The following is a 17,841-nucleotide window of genomic DNA, read 5'->3' on the forward strand; positions in this document are numbered from 1 at the left end:
TTGAAACCTCTATGGTAGGGTTCTTTGATATACTGAATCTGATGATGTGATTTTCATCAAGATTTTTTGACTATGAAGGGGCTTCCATTCCAATTCTTTTGATATATCTACTGGTATCGAAATTCCGTTTTTTAGAGTTTTGGTTAGTATTGAGCTGGCTAGCTCCTTACAATTCTTCACCACAAACTGTTTTATAAGACTGGTTGTATAGGTCATATCTAAATTGTGTACATTTGTCACCAATAAAATGTTATGTTTGATCTCCAAGTTTTTCTTAGAACATTATTGGTCATTTTAGGATTAACATAAAAAAAATATAGTAATGATAGCAAGACCATACCAGGAAGCAGGATTAGGGGATTGACCCCCTCCCCCCCAATGTTTCTCCAACACAGAAAGACGTATTAAAAGATGCGTAAATACAGTTTTAATATGTTTTAACGGTTTCTTATTGCCCCCCCCAACAGAATCCTGGATGCAGCCTTGAATGGTAGTAAAACTAAAATAAACAAACTCAAGGTCTTTTTTATATACACATCAAAGTGAAGAGAAGTTTAGGTTGGGAATGAAAAATTTAGCTGTTGTAAATGAGTTTATTTACTTGGGGTTTAGGTTAGCAAAGGAGGGTCTGCATGTAGAATTAGTTAAAAAAAAAAAAAAAAAAAAAAAAAAAAAAAAAAAAAAAAAAGTAGTGATTATTATTTTCCTTAGTCTTAATAGTAAAATATTATTTTGAAAACAGATATGCAAGAATTTTTAAAAAGAGCTACAGATCCTTCAAATAACATCAATTTTGCTAAGTTCATTTCAAGGGATCTCTATCTCTTTTCAAAAATTCCTACAAATTTTTTTTCACAATAACATTTTATTCACTTTCATCAGAGGTAAATGATATTGTCAGTTACAAATTCACTGTAAACTTATTGTATGGAAATTTCATTATATTTGGCCTATAATATTCAGGGTATATATTTAATCATGGGGGTTAAGTTGGCAAACATTTAGCATAGTGGCTCTCCACAAGGAAATATTCTTGAACAAAACTTAAATCTTCCTCAAATTATTGCATTTGTGTTTTCAAAACCAACAGCTGAAGAAGAGTAGGCTCAAAGCAAAATTCAGTGCTTTTAAAATGTTTAAAGTAATTAGCCATTTGAAAAATAAAATACCACTCAGTTTAGTATATTAGGGAAGAAAGTTATAAAAAAGATAGGAATACTAGTGAAAATGCTTTAGGTAAATAGAGAGGGAAAGGGGCTTGAACAAGAAATATTTGAGTGACAACCAATTTCTGAGAGTACCTCAGGTAGAGATTTGATGGTTGCTGTGGATGAAGACCTCAAATTCAACTGCCACACCTGTGCTTCAGTAGCATGGGCTAACCAGACTCTTGGTATCATCAAGTACACAACCACTAGTAGATCCCCAGCAATATTGACTAAACTCTATAAAAGCTTTGTTAGACCTAGATTGGAATATAGAATGTGCATCACCACATAAAAAAAAAAAAAAAATTGTATGTTCATTTTGGCAGATTTATTCCGTATATGAAGGGTTGCCTCTTCCTTAATACCTTGATCTTTACGCTAAAGCTGTTAGCACTTCTAAAAAAGTTCCCTATTCTAATTAAACGGCCCCAGTGTTTCAGTTTTAGTAAACAGTCAAACTTTAGCGTAAGGGTAAGGTATTGAGGAGGGGCAGCCCTTCATATATGGAATAATTTCTGTTTGTTTTTCAAATAATGCCGGTGAATCTGGCTGACCCTCTATGAAACAGAACCCTCCCCCTCACGGAAAACTCCTCCATGGAAATTTTATCCAACATAAAGTGCACCCACCCCTGTCAAATTCCCTTCAGACAATTCCATCTTTGCTGAGAATTCCCTCTGTAAAATTACTTGCGGATGATTCAGCCTAAAAATTATCCTTCGTATTTTCATTTGAATAAGACTTAAATCTCTAATCGGTTTCTTGATCACTCCAGAAATGCCCCCTCCCGTGAAAATTATTTCCCAGAAAATAGCCCCTGGATAATTCCCCCAGAACATCTCTACATTAAAAATTTGGCAAAAAATAATTAACACAAAAAAAAAAAAAAATCATACAGTAATTATTTCAAATCCCCCCGTGTAACATTTCCCCTAGAATATCACACGCCCGCCCCAGGGAACCTTCTATTCATAAAAATCTATCCCAAGAACACCCCCCCCCCCCCCCAAAAAAAAAAGATGTTTATACTTCCCAATAACAAATAGGCTACTACATGTAAACAACAGGCAAATTTCATAACTTACAGGCCTCTCCCCACAGACTGTGGGGGCCATTTTACACATAAAGAAATACTTATTTGATCTTTCTACTATACTGAACAAAATACCTATCTCAAAATTTTATCCAATAATTTTGGGAGGAAAATGAGCATGGGAGGGGCCCAGTTGCTCTCTAATCTTTTGGTCACTTAAAAAGGGCACTAGAACCTTTTAATATATGTTCAAATGAGCCCTCTCCCAATGTTTTAGGACCACTTGTTCAATACGATCACCCCTTGGGATAAAAACAACAAATAAACACGCCTCCATGATTTTTCTTCTGGCAAAAAATATAAAATTCCACCATTTTGCAGAGGAGCTTGAAACCTCTATGGTAGGGTTCTTTGATATACTGAATCTGATGGTGTGATTTTCATCAAGATTTTTTGACTATGAAGGGGCTTCCATTCCAATTCTTTTGATATATCTACTGGTATCAAAATTCCGTTTTTTAGAGTTTTGGTTAGTATTGAGCTGGCTAGCTCCTTACAATTCTTCACCACAAACTGTTTTATAAGACTGGTTGTATAGGTCATATCTAAATTGTGTACATTTGTCACCAATAAAATGTTATGTTTGATCTCCAAGTTTTTCTTAGAACATTATTGGTCATTTTAGGATTAACATAAAAAAAATATAGTAATGATAGCAAGACCATACCAGGAAGCAGGATTAGGGGATTGTCCCCCTCCCCCCCAATGTTTCTCCAGCACAGAAAGACATATTAAAGATGCATAAATACAGTTTTGATATGTTTTTACGGTTTCTTATTGCCACCTCCCCCCCAACAGAATCCTGAATACAGCCTTGAATGGTAGTAAAACTAAAATAAACAAACTCAAGGTCTTTTTTATATACACATCAAAGTGAAGAGAAGTTTAGGTTGGGAATGAAAAATTTAGCTGTTGTAAATGAGTTTATTTACTTGGGGTTTAGGTTAGCAAAGGAGGGTCTGCATGTAGAATTAGTTAAAAAAAAAAAAAAAAAAAAAAAAAAAAAAAAAAAAAAAGTAGTGATTATTATTTTCCTTAGTCTTAATAGTAAAATATTATTTTGAAAACAGATATGCAAGAATTTTTAAAAAGAGCTACAGATCCTTCAAATAACATCAATTTTGCTAAGTTCATTTCAAGGGATCTCTAGCTCTTTTCAAAAATTCCTACAAATTTTTTTTCACAATAACATTTTATTCACTTTCATCAGAGCTAAATGATATTGTCAGTTACAAATTCACTGTAAACTTATTGTATGGAAATTTCATTATATTTGGCCTATAATATTCAGGGTATATATTTAATCATGGGGGGTTAAGTTGGCAAACATTTAGCATAGTGGCTCTCCACAAGGAAATATTCTTGAACAAAACTTAAATCTTCCTCAAATTATTGCATTTGTGTTTTCAAAACCAACAGCTGAAGAAGAGTAGGCTCAAAGCAAAATTCAGTGCTTTTAAAATGTTTAAAGTAATTAGCCATTTGAAAAATAAAATACCACTCAGTTTAGTATATTAGGGAAGAAAGTTATAAAAAAGATAGGAATACTAGTGAAAATGCTTTAGGTAAATAGAGAGGGAAAGGGGCTTGAACAAGAAATATTTGAGTGACAACCAATTTCTGAGAGTACCTCAGGTAGAGATTTGATGGTTGCTGTGGATGAAGACCTCAAATTCAACTGCCACACCTGTGCTTCAGTAGCATGGGCTAACCAGACTCTTGGTATCATCAAGTACACAACCACTAGTAGATCCCCAGCAATATTGACTAAACTCTATAAAAGCTTTGTTAGACCTAGATTGGAATATAGAATGTGCATCACCACACCAATTAATAAAACGAACCAGATGGCTCTCAAATCTGTTCAAAGACAGGCAACAAAATGTGTGAAGGGTCTCAAAGATAAAGATGTTGGAAACATCCAAAGATACAGATATTGCCTGCAGAGCCTGAAGCCACCAACTTTTGTCATACTGTCCATGCAGAGGCAATATAATAATTACCTACAAGTTGCTCTAATTACCTATAAGTTAATTAAATTGATAAACTAGATGAAGGGACATTAGCTTCTTTAAGCCCAGGAAAATCAGAATCATTAAACAATTGCATTAAAAGTTGTAAGTGATGCTTAAAAAGAAATGCTCAACTAGTCTAACAAATTGTTAAATACAATTACATATTTTTTTTCCTCCATCACCATGCCTAACAACATTATTGGCCTATATGATGCTGGATGATGTTTTATTTTTTTTTTTTACATTGGGAATAGCAAAGAACATTTCCATCTGTCAGGGAAAGTAAATATTGATGGTAATTTATTACCTTAAGTTACCTTAAATCGCACTTGCTAGCGATAGGACAAATCCTGTGTCCGCCAGCTTCAGTGATGATAGTGGGATTGCATTTATATGTGGAATTGCAAGGGATAACTGGACATTTATACTGGATGCCCTCTTTCCTTCATACAAAGTTGCAAATAAATTTGACATACTGCTATCTGTGTCATGAAATCTCATCTATTGACTAACAACACTTTGCAACAACCAAGGCCCTTGCAACAGCCTTGCAGCATCTAGGATTGAGCCCATGGTCACATTCTGTATCATAAGTAATCTCATTAGTATTTTGTTTTGTATCTTATTAGGGTTAAGTAATTTCTTAACCCTAATAAGACCACACTGCTTTTCAATTTACAGAATTTAAGAGAGAAAAAAGGGGTGTATTTAAATAAAACAGTGAAAAAAAACTTTAAATAATAAAAGTCCATCTATTTTCACTCTATGTCCAGGAGCCTTTATCAATGGGAAAAAAAACAGTTAAATTAAATTAAACACAAAAGAAACCAATAACAAACAAGTAAAACTCACATCTTAATAACCTCCAAACATGCTGCAAACACTGTAAATGGCCTCTACAGTGAAAATGAAATCTCTTATTTTGGACTTGTAATAGGGGATGCCAGACCTCCATCCTCCATAAATGCAGTTATGCAGTTTTTTTTGTAGTAGGGGACGCCAGATTTAAAATGAAAAAATATGAGTTAAAAATCAGCAAAAAATAGGTAAAAAACAAATGCCACCCAACTAGTGTTGTAAAATTACTGTAAAATAAGAAGTCGGTAAGTAAAATTGGAAAAATAATGTACTCTCTAGGAAATGAAGGGTCAAGCTGGTGTTTTGAAGTTACCCAGTAGCTACAAGACCAGTTGAGCATTTCCTTTTAAGCATCACTTACAACTTTTAATGAAATTTTTTAATGATTCTGATTTTCCTGGGCTTAAAAAAGCTAATAACCCTTCATCTATTTTATCAATTTAATTAACTGTCTAGTTTATCCCTCTGGTAATCTTGTGCCTAGGGTAATACCTTAGCAATTGGACAGTGCCTGATTTTGGATATCTATTTTGTAAAAAAATAAAACAAATACCATTATTTGGGAGTCAAATCATATTAGTCATTTTTTCTACATTTAAACCTAAAGAAACGTTACCCTATCAACCTTGCACATTCGAACAGCCATGTTCAGCCATTCTACCTCCATCCTGCTATTGTCTTTCTCTTAGAGCTAATTCTGTAATTATCTGAAGATTCCTCCAAAACAACTGCTGAAATGCAAGGGCCATTAAACTAGAATAATAATTTCTTTTAGACAATGTAGTCAGTAACAACTGATTCAGTAGCAATTGGTTGAAAAGCAGGCTAAATCTTAGAAAAGGGTACTGGAACTTTTGATTTTTAATTGACTAAGCCCCTTCCAAATCTAATTCAACCACTTCTTTCACATGAAGTGCCTGTGGGAAAAAATAAATGAACATTTATTAATACATTGATCCCTTATGGGTCTTTACCATAGGTAATGCAATACAATGTCCCTGACTTAAACAGGAGAGTAGAAATTTTAATTTCACTTTTAATAAAAATCTGGAATTATCCAAGGGGAAATAGGGGGTAATTTTCTTGCAGGAGGGGGGATATCCTGTGGGACTATTTTCTAGCAGGGGGGGGGGCTTCGCCAGCTTCTGGGGAAAAGACAATGTGAATGAATATCTCTGAGTTGTGAAATTTAAAATAAAAATGAGGATATTAATTCTGCTTTGGCCATCCTCATCATTGAAAATCCAGAACATGTAGTTCTTTTCAATGAGGCAAATTTAACATTTGAAGCAAATGGCTTCCTAGATTCTTTTAGGAAGGCAATTGAAATTAAGAAAAATTCTTAAATAGAGACCTTGCTTTTATTAGAGATACAGGAGATATCAGGGGCAGATCTAGACAAAATCTTAGGGGGCAATGACAAAGGTGCAATGACAATGACAAAGGTGCCAATAATTGACCAAATTGAAAAAAATACTCTAAAAAAGAGTAAAAAAAAAACAGGGAAAGAGGGCAACAGAAAAAATCTTGGGGGACCAGGGCCCACCAGACCCCCCTGGATCCGCCAGTGGGAGATATTCCTGTAAACCAATGTACAATAACTTAAAATGAAAGGAGTCGTTTAACATTTTTCTTGATTTTAATTTAAGATCATCTGACCAAACTCTTAATGAAAATTAATTTAAAAAAACTTTTTCCACAAAATAAGTTTTTCAAAGAAAAGTAAAGAACTCCATTAAACCAAAAATGAGCAAAAATAAAATCAAATAATCTACCAAGTGTGGAACTACTTCTAATCAGCATCAATAAATAAATGAAACCCAAAATGAACATAAATTACAATAAAGAACCAAGTCAAACTCAAAACGAGCAGAAATTAACATAAGTAGGGCTCAAAACCCCTATGCCTTCCCAAGGCCAGATCAGAATTTGTACTTTACTGAAAAAATATAAATGCTTTTACTTTTATAACTTTAATCAATCAAATAATGTTTGATAGATTATTTGATTTTATTTTTGCTCATTTTTGGTTTAATGGAGTTTCTTACTTTTGTTTGAAAAACTTATTTTGTGGAAAAAGTTTTTTTAATTAATTTGTGTTCGTTTTATATTTACATAGTCTTTTTAGGGAAAAAGAAAATAATTCTTTAAACCTTTTGGTTTTTTTTAAGACTTTATAGTTTGGCCTATTATTTTTATATTGGAGAAATATTTTCAGCAATTTTTAGCAGTACGCTCCCGTCTGAAAATCCTGACGCAACTAGTAGTGTTTGATTTAGTTTCTTACCTCCTCTAGTTGACCTGAAATAGAAAACTTGATACCATTCACAAAAAAATCTGTTTACTTTCTTTGATAGCTTGGATACACTAACGCTATTTTGATATAGTTAAATTTTAACAGCAGAAGTAACCTCAAAAGTTTGAACATAATACCCTCAGTTGTTCTTGGGACACTGCTGAGATGCCTTATTGGGAATTAGCATTAACACAGTGAATTTTTATTTAATATTATGGAAACATTTAGTTTTTAAACATAATGGGCAAATGGGAGGGTGGGTGTGGGAGAGGGATTAGTTTCCCTACAATCACTTTTGACTATTAAAAAGTGCATTAGCCCTTTCTATATTCAATCAAATGAGCCCTTTTCGAAGTTCCTACAGCAACTCCTTTGATACAAAGTGCCCTGGTCTAAAAATAAAAAAAAAATATACATTTTACTCACATCAATCTTTACTATAGAAATGTCAAGCATTCCAATCACTTTCGACTATTAAAAAGGGCACTGGTCCTTTCAATTTCCAATCGATTGAGCTCTTTTTGAGTTTCTATAACAACGTATTCTATAAACAACTTATGTACCCCCAGGGCATAAATTACAGCCCTTGCCCTGAGGGCTGTGAGGGGGTTGTCATCCTCAAAGACCTAATTTCCAGAACTTTCATCTATGTCGAACAAAAAGGTTATGTCAAAATTTTGATCGGATGTGTTTGGGGAGATGCTTGGCATGAGAGGGGTGTTAGTTGCTCTTCAATCACTTTCAACTATTAAAAAAGGCACTAGCCCTTTCAATTTCCAATCTAATGAACCCTTTTGAAGTTTCTATGACAACTCTTTCAATAAAAACCTTATATGCCCCCAGGGCATAACTTACCACCCTTGCCCTGAGGGCTGTGGGGGGAGTGTCATCCTCAAAAACATAATTTCTGGACTGTTCAACTACGTCGAACAATACGGCTATTTAACAATTTTGATTGTATTTATTTTTAAGTATGGTGGGTGTGAGACGGGTGCCAGTTATCCTCCAATCACTTTTTACTATTAAGATCGGCATAAGTACTTTTAATTTCCAATTGAATGACCGCTTTTTGAAGTTCCTAGAACACCGCTACCTATAAGAACCTTGTATGCTCCCAGGGTATAACCACAGTTTATAGACAGTAAGCTTATCGCAGATAATTTCTGGTCTTCGGTCTCGGTGCGAACAAAAAGCTCCTCCCACTTGTTTCTGCCTTAGCGGATTAGTCTGTTATTGTCAATCACTGAGAAATGGTTACCAAGTGCATTATTTGTAATTGTGAAAGCAGAAAAAAACTTGGTGAGCCAGCCAAGTGGTTTGCAAGCGTCCCATCTCACAGGTATGAATTAATTTATATACAAATTATGACTTAATCTATTATTTACGTGGACTCAACTGATCGGCCTATGTAGGATTTTATCACAAAGGGGGCGGGGGGGTTGATGAAATTTGTGAAAATAAGGAATTTTTTCTTCTTCTAATAACTGGTGGGGTAGGTGTGATGGTTTCAGAGGCGGATCCAGGATTTTTTTAGGGGGGGGGGCGCAAAATAGGTTGATCCAACAAACTTACGTTAGGAGCAAGTTCAATTAATGCAAACTTGCGTTAATTAGGTGAATTACACTACTTTAGACTACTTTACGGGGGTAACCCTCGCCCCCCCTCTGGATCCGCAACTGGATAGTTTATCAATTTTTTTTCGCGTCGTGATATTTATTTTCTCAGATTGTAGTTCCTATGATATTTGAAAAATCTAGTTACCTGTTTTGGCGGAGAGCCTAGATAAAACTAGTTTTGTTTTCAATCAATATTTTCATATGAAATGGGCAGACCTTTCCTGAACTTTAAACAATTAACACCTCTGTTTGAAAATCTTTGCACTTTCTGAATTTAGATAGCGATAAGGGTTCCTGATTGATTACCGCCATACCAATTATTCTCCTTTCCTTTTTTATTCTTTAATAATAATTTCTGGTCGTTTTGAGTTTGAATTATTATAGGCTTCTATTTGAACAAAATGGCTATCTAAACATTTTAATTGGATGTGTTTGGATAAATGGTGGGCGTGGTAGGGGAGTTAGTTGCCTTCCGATCATTTTCGACTATTAAAACGGGCACTAGTCATCTCAATTTACAATCAAATGGGTCTTTTTTGAAGTTCCTACGACAACGCTTTCTATAAAAAACCTTATATACCCCAGAGCATAACTTACAATCCTTGCCCTGAGGGCTGTGAGGGGTTGTCACCCTCAAAGACATAATTTCCAGAACTTTCAACTAAGTTGAACAAAATGGCTATCTCAAAATTTTGATTGGATGTGTTTGGAGAAAAGGTGTGTGGAAGAGGGGGGTTAGTTGCCTTCCAATCACTCTCAACTATTGAAAAGGACACTAGCCCTTTGAATTTCCAATCAAATGAGCCTTTTTTGAAGTTTCTACGACAAAGCTTTCTATAAAAAACCTTATATGCCCCTATGGCATAACTTACAACCCCTGCCCTGAGGGCTGACGGGGAGTGTTCTCCTCAAAAACATAATTTCTATCTGGAAATCCACTATGCTGAACAAAATGACTATCTCAAAATTTTGATTGGATGTGTTTGGGGAAATGGTGGGCATGGAAGGGGTGTTAGTTGCCTTCCAATCACTTTCGACTATTAAAAAGGGCACAAGCCACTCCAGTTTTCAATTGAATGAACCCTTTTCGAAGTTTCTACAACAAATCTTACAATACGTAGTGCCCTGGTCCAAAGTGGAAAACAATAATAAATAGTTCATTGTGCCAAAATTGTTCTTTACTTAAGGAGCGCTGCCTATTATTGGATCAGTAAGCAACCCAAGTCAATAACTAAGCAGAGAATTCTTGCCCAATCTAACTGGTGAATAGTGATTCATTTATTCTGGCTTTTTTTGGTTAGTTTGATTCAGTCTTTCTTCTACTCAGTTAGAGTTAATTCAAAGGGTTAATCTTCCTTCTTTTTTTGAGAACTGAAGATAACTTGGAGGAAGTCCCTGACGAAATATCTACCTCTATCGTTTTCATTTCTTTTTTTTCTGCTGGCTGACATTACCCTCATTTTCACGGCTATTTAGTTGTATTTTTTCTCTTGTTGTATGTCAATCCTGCTTGTGGCCCTTGCTATCTTTAACACTTCACAGAAATAATGTAATTTTATTTCAGCTAATATTGCACCATTTTAAAATTGTAATTACCTTTACTATAATGCACTTTATCGTCCTGATAATAAGCTCCTTCTCTCACTGTAAAAGTCTTAACCTACTGCGTCATTGGTGCTTTACTGAAAATTGTTTGTATCTTGAACAGAGTTAGATAGTATTAATAAAATCCAATTGCATATTTGATGTGTGATGGTATTTATTATTAAGAAATCCTTCAGTTCAAGATCTTATTTTACTGCAATATTTATTTTCATTTTCAATGCTGTAAGAGATGGAAAAGAAAATATTTGTGATATAATTCGTTTTCAGTGAAGCGCCAGTGCTGCAGTAGGCCTTAGGTTTTTACAGCTAAGGAAGGTGGCAGTATCCAAACTCTTGTTGTAGTGAAACTATATTCGTCTTGAACGATTTTAGAAAGAACTAATAAATTGAACTGAATATTTGATGTATAATGATATTAATTGCTTAAAGCTCATCAGTTCAAAATTTTACTGTAATTTAAAGTTTAGTTTCAATATAAAGTGCAAAAGAAAATATTTGTAATATAATTCGTATTCAGTAAAGCGCCAATGGCGCAGTAGGTTTTAAACTTTTAAAGCTAGAGAATGAGGCAATATCCAGTCTCGTGTTCATAGTGATTTTTGCTTGTTTTATGATTAATCTGAATGCGTATATTAAGTTTAACTTGAATTAAGATTTATGTGCTCATTTATACCGACATGAATCGTACTTTCACTTGCAGTGATTGTTTGTTTAGTTTATGATCATTTAAGGTCTCATTTATGCTTCAATAGCAAAATATTTTTTTCGTTTTAAGCTACATATGCGTATTCAACTGAAACTTTCCTCGCTTTGTAACTTGTTAACTAATTGGTGTTAGTAACTGTTGAGTGTTTTTGCTATTATTGTTTATTTCATCTCTGTTCGTTTTGGATTTAATTTATTTTTTAGTAGTTATCTCTGGTTTGTTTACAGATTGAATTTTAACAGATATTTGTATCTGCTGATCTTAAATTTAAAATTGTCTTTACTTTTCTTTGAAACAACTCTTTTCGGGAAAGTTTTTTTTTAATTAACAAAACTAAGTAACGGTATTTTAGTTGCTAGATATGTGGTAACCAATATAAACACTTATTTCATTTGTCTTCTGGCACAAACTAGGCTGTGCTGGGCTGCACAAAGCATGTTACAGAAGTAATGGTTTTACTGTTTAATTAATTGGGACCCAGTGAGGTTTCTTAATCACTGCATCTTTTTTTTGTAAATTATATTAAAGCTTATTATATATTTAAAGATTGGCTCTCGGAAGTTTTATTGAAGAATATACAAATAAAGTACAAATTGTGTCTCTTGATGAAGATATGGCAGAATTTTCACCTAGAAGCATCTTTGATCATCCATATCCTACAACAAAGATTATGTGGATTCCAGATAGTGTGAGTTGTTTGAGATTCTATTTTTGTATTACACAGCATACTATAGCCTACTATACATCTATTAAGCAAATTAAAATCTTAAGCGAATATTTAGTGTGACACAACAGCTTAATCAACTTTGTTGTTCAGTCTGCTACTATATTTTTGTTAAATCGATATTTTTAAGGTACTAAGATTGGTATTTTTAATTACGTATATACTTACCAAGGCCGTATCCAGGGGGGGGGGGTTACTCGGTTTGGCCCCCCCCCCCTGGAATTTTTGACCGAGTCGAAAATAAGTCGAAAATTAGTAAAACCTAGGTAAAAATCAATATAATTAGTCGAAAACTGAGTCAAAAATTAGTACCCCCCCCCGAAAAAAAATCCTGGATCCGCCCTTGTTTCTTACTCGTCTTTCTGTCTTATTGTTCTCATATTGATGTACTTTCTTGTTTGGGCAATGTGATGGGGGCCTATCCAAGGATCTTAGGATTACAAAAAAATTGTTTTGTGTATCTATTATACAGCTTGAAAGTAATAATTTGTGTATGTCTTACGTTTTGGAAGAGGAAAACTGGGTCCTCAACTAGCCCTGGTTATGCAACTGGGAAAATATTAAAATTAGGTACTTACTGACCAGTTGTATTTCATTGCTTACTTCATTACAAAACGGAACAGCCACTTAGTGTTCTTTATTGTACGTGTTTATATATTTTTTTTTAAAGCTTAAATGTCTCGTAAAGTTTCTAATCTGTGCAGGTTGTAAATTCTATTCTTTTATTCTTAAATCTCTCCAAATTATATCCACAAAGAAAATTCTGAGGTAAAGCCCAACTATCTTTCGACTTACTGTCAAAACGTATTTACAATTAACTTTTGACTTCATTATAATGTCTACTACTGTTAACGACTCATTGCAGCACCAAGCCACCTGCGGCCGCGCGGCCAGCCTGCTGCCACCTGCGGCCATAGAGCTACGCGCGCTTCTCCGCCATCCAAATCTATGCAAAGTCTCCTTCTTTACACCCTTGCAAGAAGTTCTATTTTCCCTTAAATTCTTCCTTTCGAGCTCCTCTCACCCCATTGGGGGACGAACTGCTTTTCCTTTGGCCCTAGAGGGTTGACCATAAAGGACAATCTTCGGCAATCAGTCATTCTTCATCCACAGAGCCCGTTCTAGGTGTTTCAACCTTTCTCTCATTGTAGCCCTAGAAAGTGAGGTAGAACCACATTTTTCATACTCTTTGATGTACTGTCGGGTACCCAAAAGAGCCTGTAGATACTTCCTCTGGAAAATATCTAATAAATCCTTATCCGTTTTTTTGGTGCACCCACGTTTTAGAACCAACTTGACCACTGTCATCTCTCTAGCTTCCAATATTCTAATCTTTGTTTGTAGACCTCTCTTCCTATTCTTCCAAACTTTTTTTCTCAACGATGAAAAACTCCCTGGGTCTTGGTTATTCTACTTTTTACATCTTCACTGCATCCACCATTTTTACTAATACTACTACTTAGGTAAGCAAACCTATCCACTTGATTGATCATCTCGTTACCCAACTCACCTCTTCACCTTCACTTATTCTAGTCTAAGCAACTTTGTCTTCTTATCATTTTGAAACCTATTCTTGTGCCCTGAAATCTCAAAACCTCCAAAAATTGTTAATTTTGCTATATTTTCATCTAAGACACTCAAATCATTAGCATATTCTTAGTCAAGGAGAATTTTACTTTCCTATTTTGTTCCACGCTGTCCCGTGGGCTTTGTTGTCTTCCTTAGGACAAAATCCATCAAAATTATATAACTGGGATAGAATGCAACCCTGCTTAACTCCTTATCCAATACGAAACCACCTACTAACCTCATTTTCAACCTTAACCGCAGCAATACCATACAAGGATAGGAGTGTTGCTAAAGCTCCTCTATTGGCTGAATCAAACGCTTGCTCATAAACTATGAAACGGAAGACTAAAGGGGTCTGAGGCACTCCTCAATTATTATTCTAAGAGTGAAAATTTGGTCGACCCATCCTCTTTCCATCCTGAAACCACATTGTTCTTCTCTTAAAACTTTATTTATATCGTCTCTAAGTCTAAAAATTATCATTATGCTAAATAATTGTCTTCCTACAGAAATCAAGTGAATGCCTCTATAGTTACCATGCTCACTTATCACCTTTTTTGCATTGGGGTTTAATTAAAGTTTTCCTAAAATTGCTAAGTACTCCCCCTTTTTCAAAACTTATTTACCACACTATCAGCACCTGGGACCTTATCATTTTTTAATCTTTATAGTTGTTCCGTCACTAATTCTTCCTCACAAAATAAATCTTCCTTCATATCCGAAGTCTCAAAAACTTTTCATTCTTTTCTCTATCATTTTCTGTAACTCTATCATGGTCTAGCACATTCCAGAAATGTCTGATACGCTTTTTCATTTAAAACGACAGAATTGACTCCTCCTTTGCGACTTCTTTCTACCCATCTTCGGGAACTATGGGATCTTCGTCTCCTCTTGTGAGTCTCTAGTTTACTTAACATAGATGGCAATTCTAATGTTTCCAGAAAAACGCATTTTTTCTTCTTGATCTGATCAGAAAATATGAATAATAAAAATAGATGGATTCCATTTAATATTTTACAATCCATCCTTTTTTGGGGGGGGGGGGGGAGGGAGTGGAGGAGGGCTCTCGTTGTTTGAATATCATCAGGGGGTTGCTATGTTGTAGGATACTTCTCTTTTTTAATATTTTTTGTTAAAAAAAAGTTTTATAATTTCTTTCAATAGTTGGCCTACCGTTCTTTCAAATGTGTTTATTACGCATTCATTTTTTAGAAAGGTGTTTTGCCAGACTTACTGGCAACCAGTGGTGACTATTTAAGAATATGGCGAGCTGGTGAACCCGAAACGAAATTGGAATGTTTACTGAATAACAATAAGAACTCGGATTTTTGTGCTCCCTTGACATCCTTTGACTGGAATGAAGTGGACCCTAATCTAATTGGTACGTCAAGTATTGACACAACATGCACAATCTGGGGACTAGAAACAGGGCAGGTATGTTTTAGTCGGTAACTCCTATGTTGGGCCTTTAATTTTAACATTTTGCGCATCTTTTCTTTCTGGCTCTATTTGTATTGATCGAATTTTTACCATTTTAAGTGACATCCATGCGTCTTTTCTTTATGGGTAAGATTCATTTTGTACACAGGCCTTAGAAGAGAAGAGAATAACCTGATGGATATGTCGGTAGCTGTGGCATCAATGGAGAAGGGGGTAGATCCCCCTCCCATTCCTAAAAAAATGCCCCCCCCCGTCTTCCTAACCAGATTGTGGAAGGACTTATTTTCGGTATTTTCATTAAAAGATGGCCTTTTTGGGCACGTTCATTCAACGAATTGACAGAAATAATAAAATCGATCCATTCCCTAGATTTTCAATAATAAATTTTGCCTCCCTCTGTCCCCCAAATGTATGTGAATTGACCATTGCTTAATGAAACGGTGTATTTTTTACCAAGAAGATTTTCAAATTTTTTTTATTGAAAAAAAGGAGTTGTCAAGGGACCTAGAATAAGCTCTCGCTGTTTTTATCGAGTACTTTTATTTTCAACAGGATATCTCCGGGACTTACAGTTACAGGTTTTACCCCAGAATATTTGTGAGATTTAAAGATATTATTCCCATCTGATTCGTCGATGAATCACCTTCCCTGAAGTCAGATCCCTTTAATGTATGTATGTGCTAAACAAAAATCGGCTAACCTCGTTTATTTACAAACCTTAGAAGTGACGAGTTTACGAAAATAGAGTCAAAGATCTTCACAAGATTCTCTTCCTTTGGTAGCAACGTAGACTAACTTAACTTATTTTGTTATGGGCGAGGAATTTAAAGCTTTTATTGTTTTTTCCCCTGAGTCCAGAAACAATGACAAATAAAGATCAGATTTCAATCCAGTTTTATGTTGTGTCTCCATTTGGTATTCCCTACAGTTCAAATTCGGTTATGTCATTCCTTTGGACAATTTAAGAAACAGCTAAACAACCATCTCTTATGCCTAGACAGTTAGTTCTCTCCTCCCTTCTTTTTTCCCTCTATCTTTCCTTTTCAATTTGTTTATTCATTTATTTTGATTGGCATGGTAGTTTTTGGTGTTTTTTTTTCTTCTTGCTCTTCTGTTTGATTTTAGTGTCATTATTTAATTTTATGTTTAGTCTCCCACTCTCACAGGCCAAAGAGCCTTTGTGGTGGTCTAAAGCTCTGTAATTTTTCTGCGTTTCTTTCAAATAAATTGATTGAATTGAAAAAAAAGAACGAAAAGATAGAAAACTGCATTGATGATTTAACATAATTTCAACTTCGTACATTCGAGGCTGACACGGTGTAATTTTTTCATTTTCATCTGGACCTTATCAAGTAAAATGATGGAGAGGGGGGGGGGGGATTGTGTTCTACTATGAAAACTAATTTCTATACCTCTTTGACAATTAAAAAATGAAAAATCTGTTTTTCAAGAAAATCTTCAAATTTCATGGGGAAGGGATTGAAACCTTAAACATCCCCCTTTTGGTAAGAGATTTTTGCCAGCACTTTTGTGTTTTGGTAATTTATTAATATCTGATCAGACGTTTCACTAACCCCTTCCTCCAATGCTATAGGAGAGGCAAAACATTCCTATAACTTTTGTAAAAGTGTTTGTTGAATCCTCATAACTTTTATAATTTTTATTGAACTATTTGAACAGGTTATAAAGGGTAGCTTTAGAATTTGCCAAATGCAACGTCGTTAATATTAAGAAGCATTTCACATCTGGTAATGTCTAATTTCTTCACAAAAAAACAGTCAATCAAGTTTAGCTAAAGACGAATGCATACAATCTTTTGTAGATGAATGTCCTAGAAGTGACTGATGACAAAACCGGTGGGTGGGGTCAAAAAATGGTAGAGCTGAATTCAGCCAATAGATTATTTCAAGGAGCTCTTAGCCACTTAATATACTGAGTACCCAATTAGGCACTCATAGTGTCCATAGTTACATCAACAAAGGAGGAATGGAGAGCATAAGATAAGATATTTATTTCAGAAAATGGCTATCACAAGCCCCGAAGGGCCGAATTCGCATTTCGGGGTCATATAATAAAAAAAGACATAAATAGCACAACAACTAAAAACTGGCTAAACAATGCCAAAAACAACAATATCAGAAAGGCAAAGCCATTGAGAAAGTTAAAAGGCACAAATTAAAAAAAAACAAAAAACAAAAAAAAAAATTTAGATAAAAATAATTTTAAAAAGTTTTAAAATAGATTATATAAAATGGGGAGGGAACGGAATAGCCAAACGTACACCAGTTTGGGTATCACCATTAAAAAAAAAAAGAAAAAAAAAACTAGTGGTTTATTTGATCAGTAATGAAGGGGACAAAGTTTTTTTCAAATCTGGAGGTTAAACAGCGGATGGGGGACAAGATTGGGATGGGTTCAGATACAGTACTTGGCAGGCGGTGTCTGGATGGGGAGTGTCTTTTGGGGAAAATGTTTTCCGTGCGAGGGTTTATTATTGCATTTTTTGCAAAACGGAGGAACAGCGTTCCTCTCCTGTGCTCAAGAGTTTCCAGCTCGGCTTTTTTAGAAGGAGTGAATATGGTACCAAAGTTTCTTTAAAAATTATTCTTAGGGCTCTTTTTTGAATAGATTCAATTTTATCTGATTCATCACGGGAGATGCCAGGATGCCAAACTGTACAAGCACATTCAAGATGCGGGCGGACAAAGGAA

General features: G+C 34.8%; 1 protein-coding gene across 1 annotated transcript in view; it reads left to right on the forward strand.

Moving 5' to 3' along the window:
- The window catches only part of wap (DDB1 and CUL4 associated factor wap), a 41,799-nt gene that overhangs the window by 4,428 nt on the left and 19,530 nt on the right, over positions 1-17,841 (forward strand). Inside the window, exons 2-3 of the mRNA XM_089090528.1 lie at positions 11,944-12,085; positions 14,903-15,124. Coding sequence (XP_088946654.1) covers positions 11,944-12,085; positions 14,903-15,124 — 364 coding nt within the window. The remainder of the gene's footprint in view (positions 1-11,943; positions 12,086-14,902; positions 15,125-17,841) is intronic.

The sequence above is a fragment of the Artemia sp. Qi Xiang Cuo genome, chromosome 6, assembly GCF_049724085.1.
Source record: "Artemia sp. Qi Xiang Cuo chromosome 6, ASM4972408v1, whole genome shotgun sequence".
Classification (NCBI taxonomy): domain Eukaryota; kingdom Metazoa; phylum Arthropoda; class Branchiopoda; order Anostraca; family Artemiidae; genus Artemia; species Artemia sp. Qi Xiang Cuo.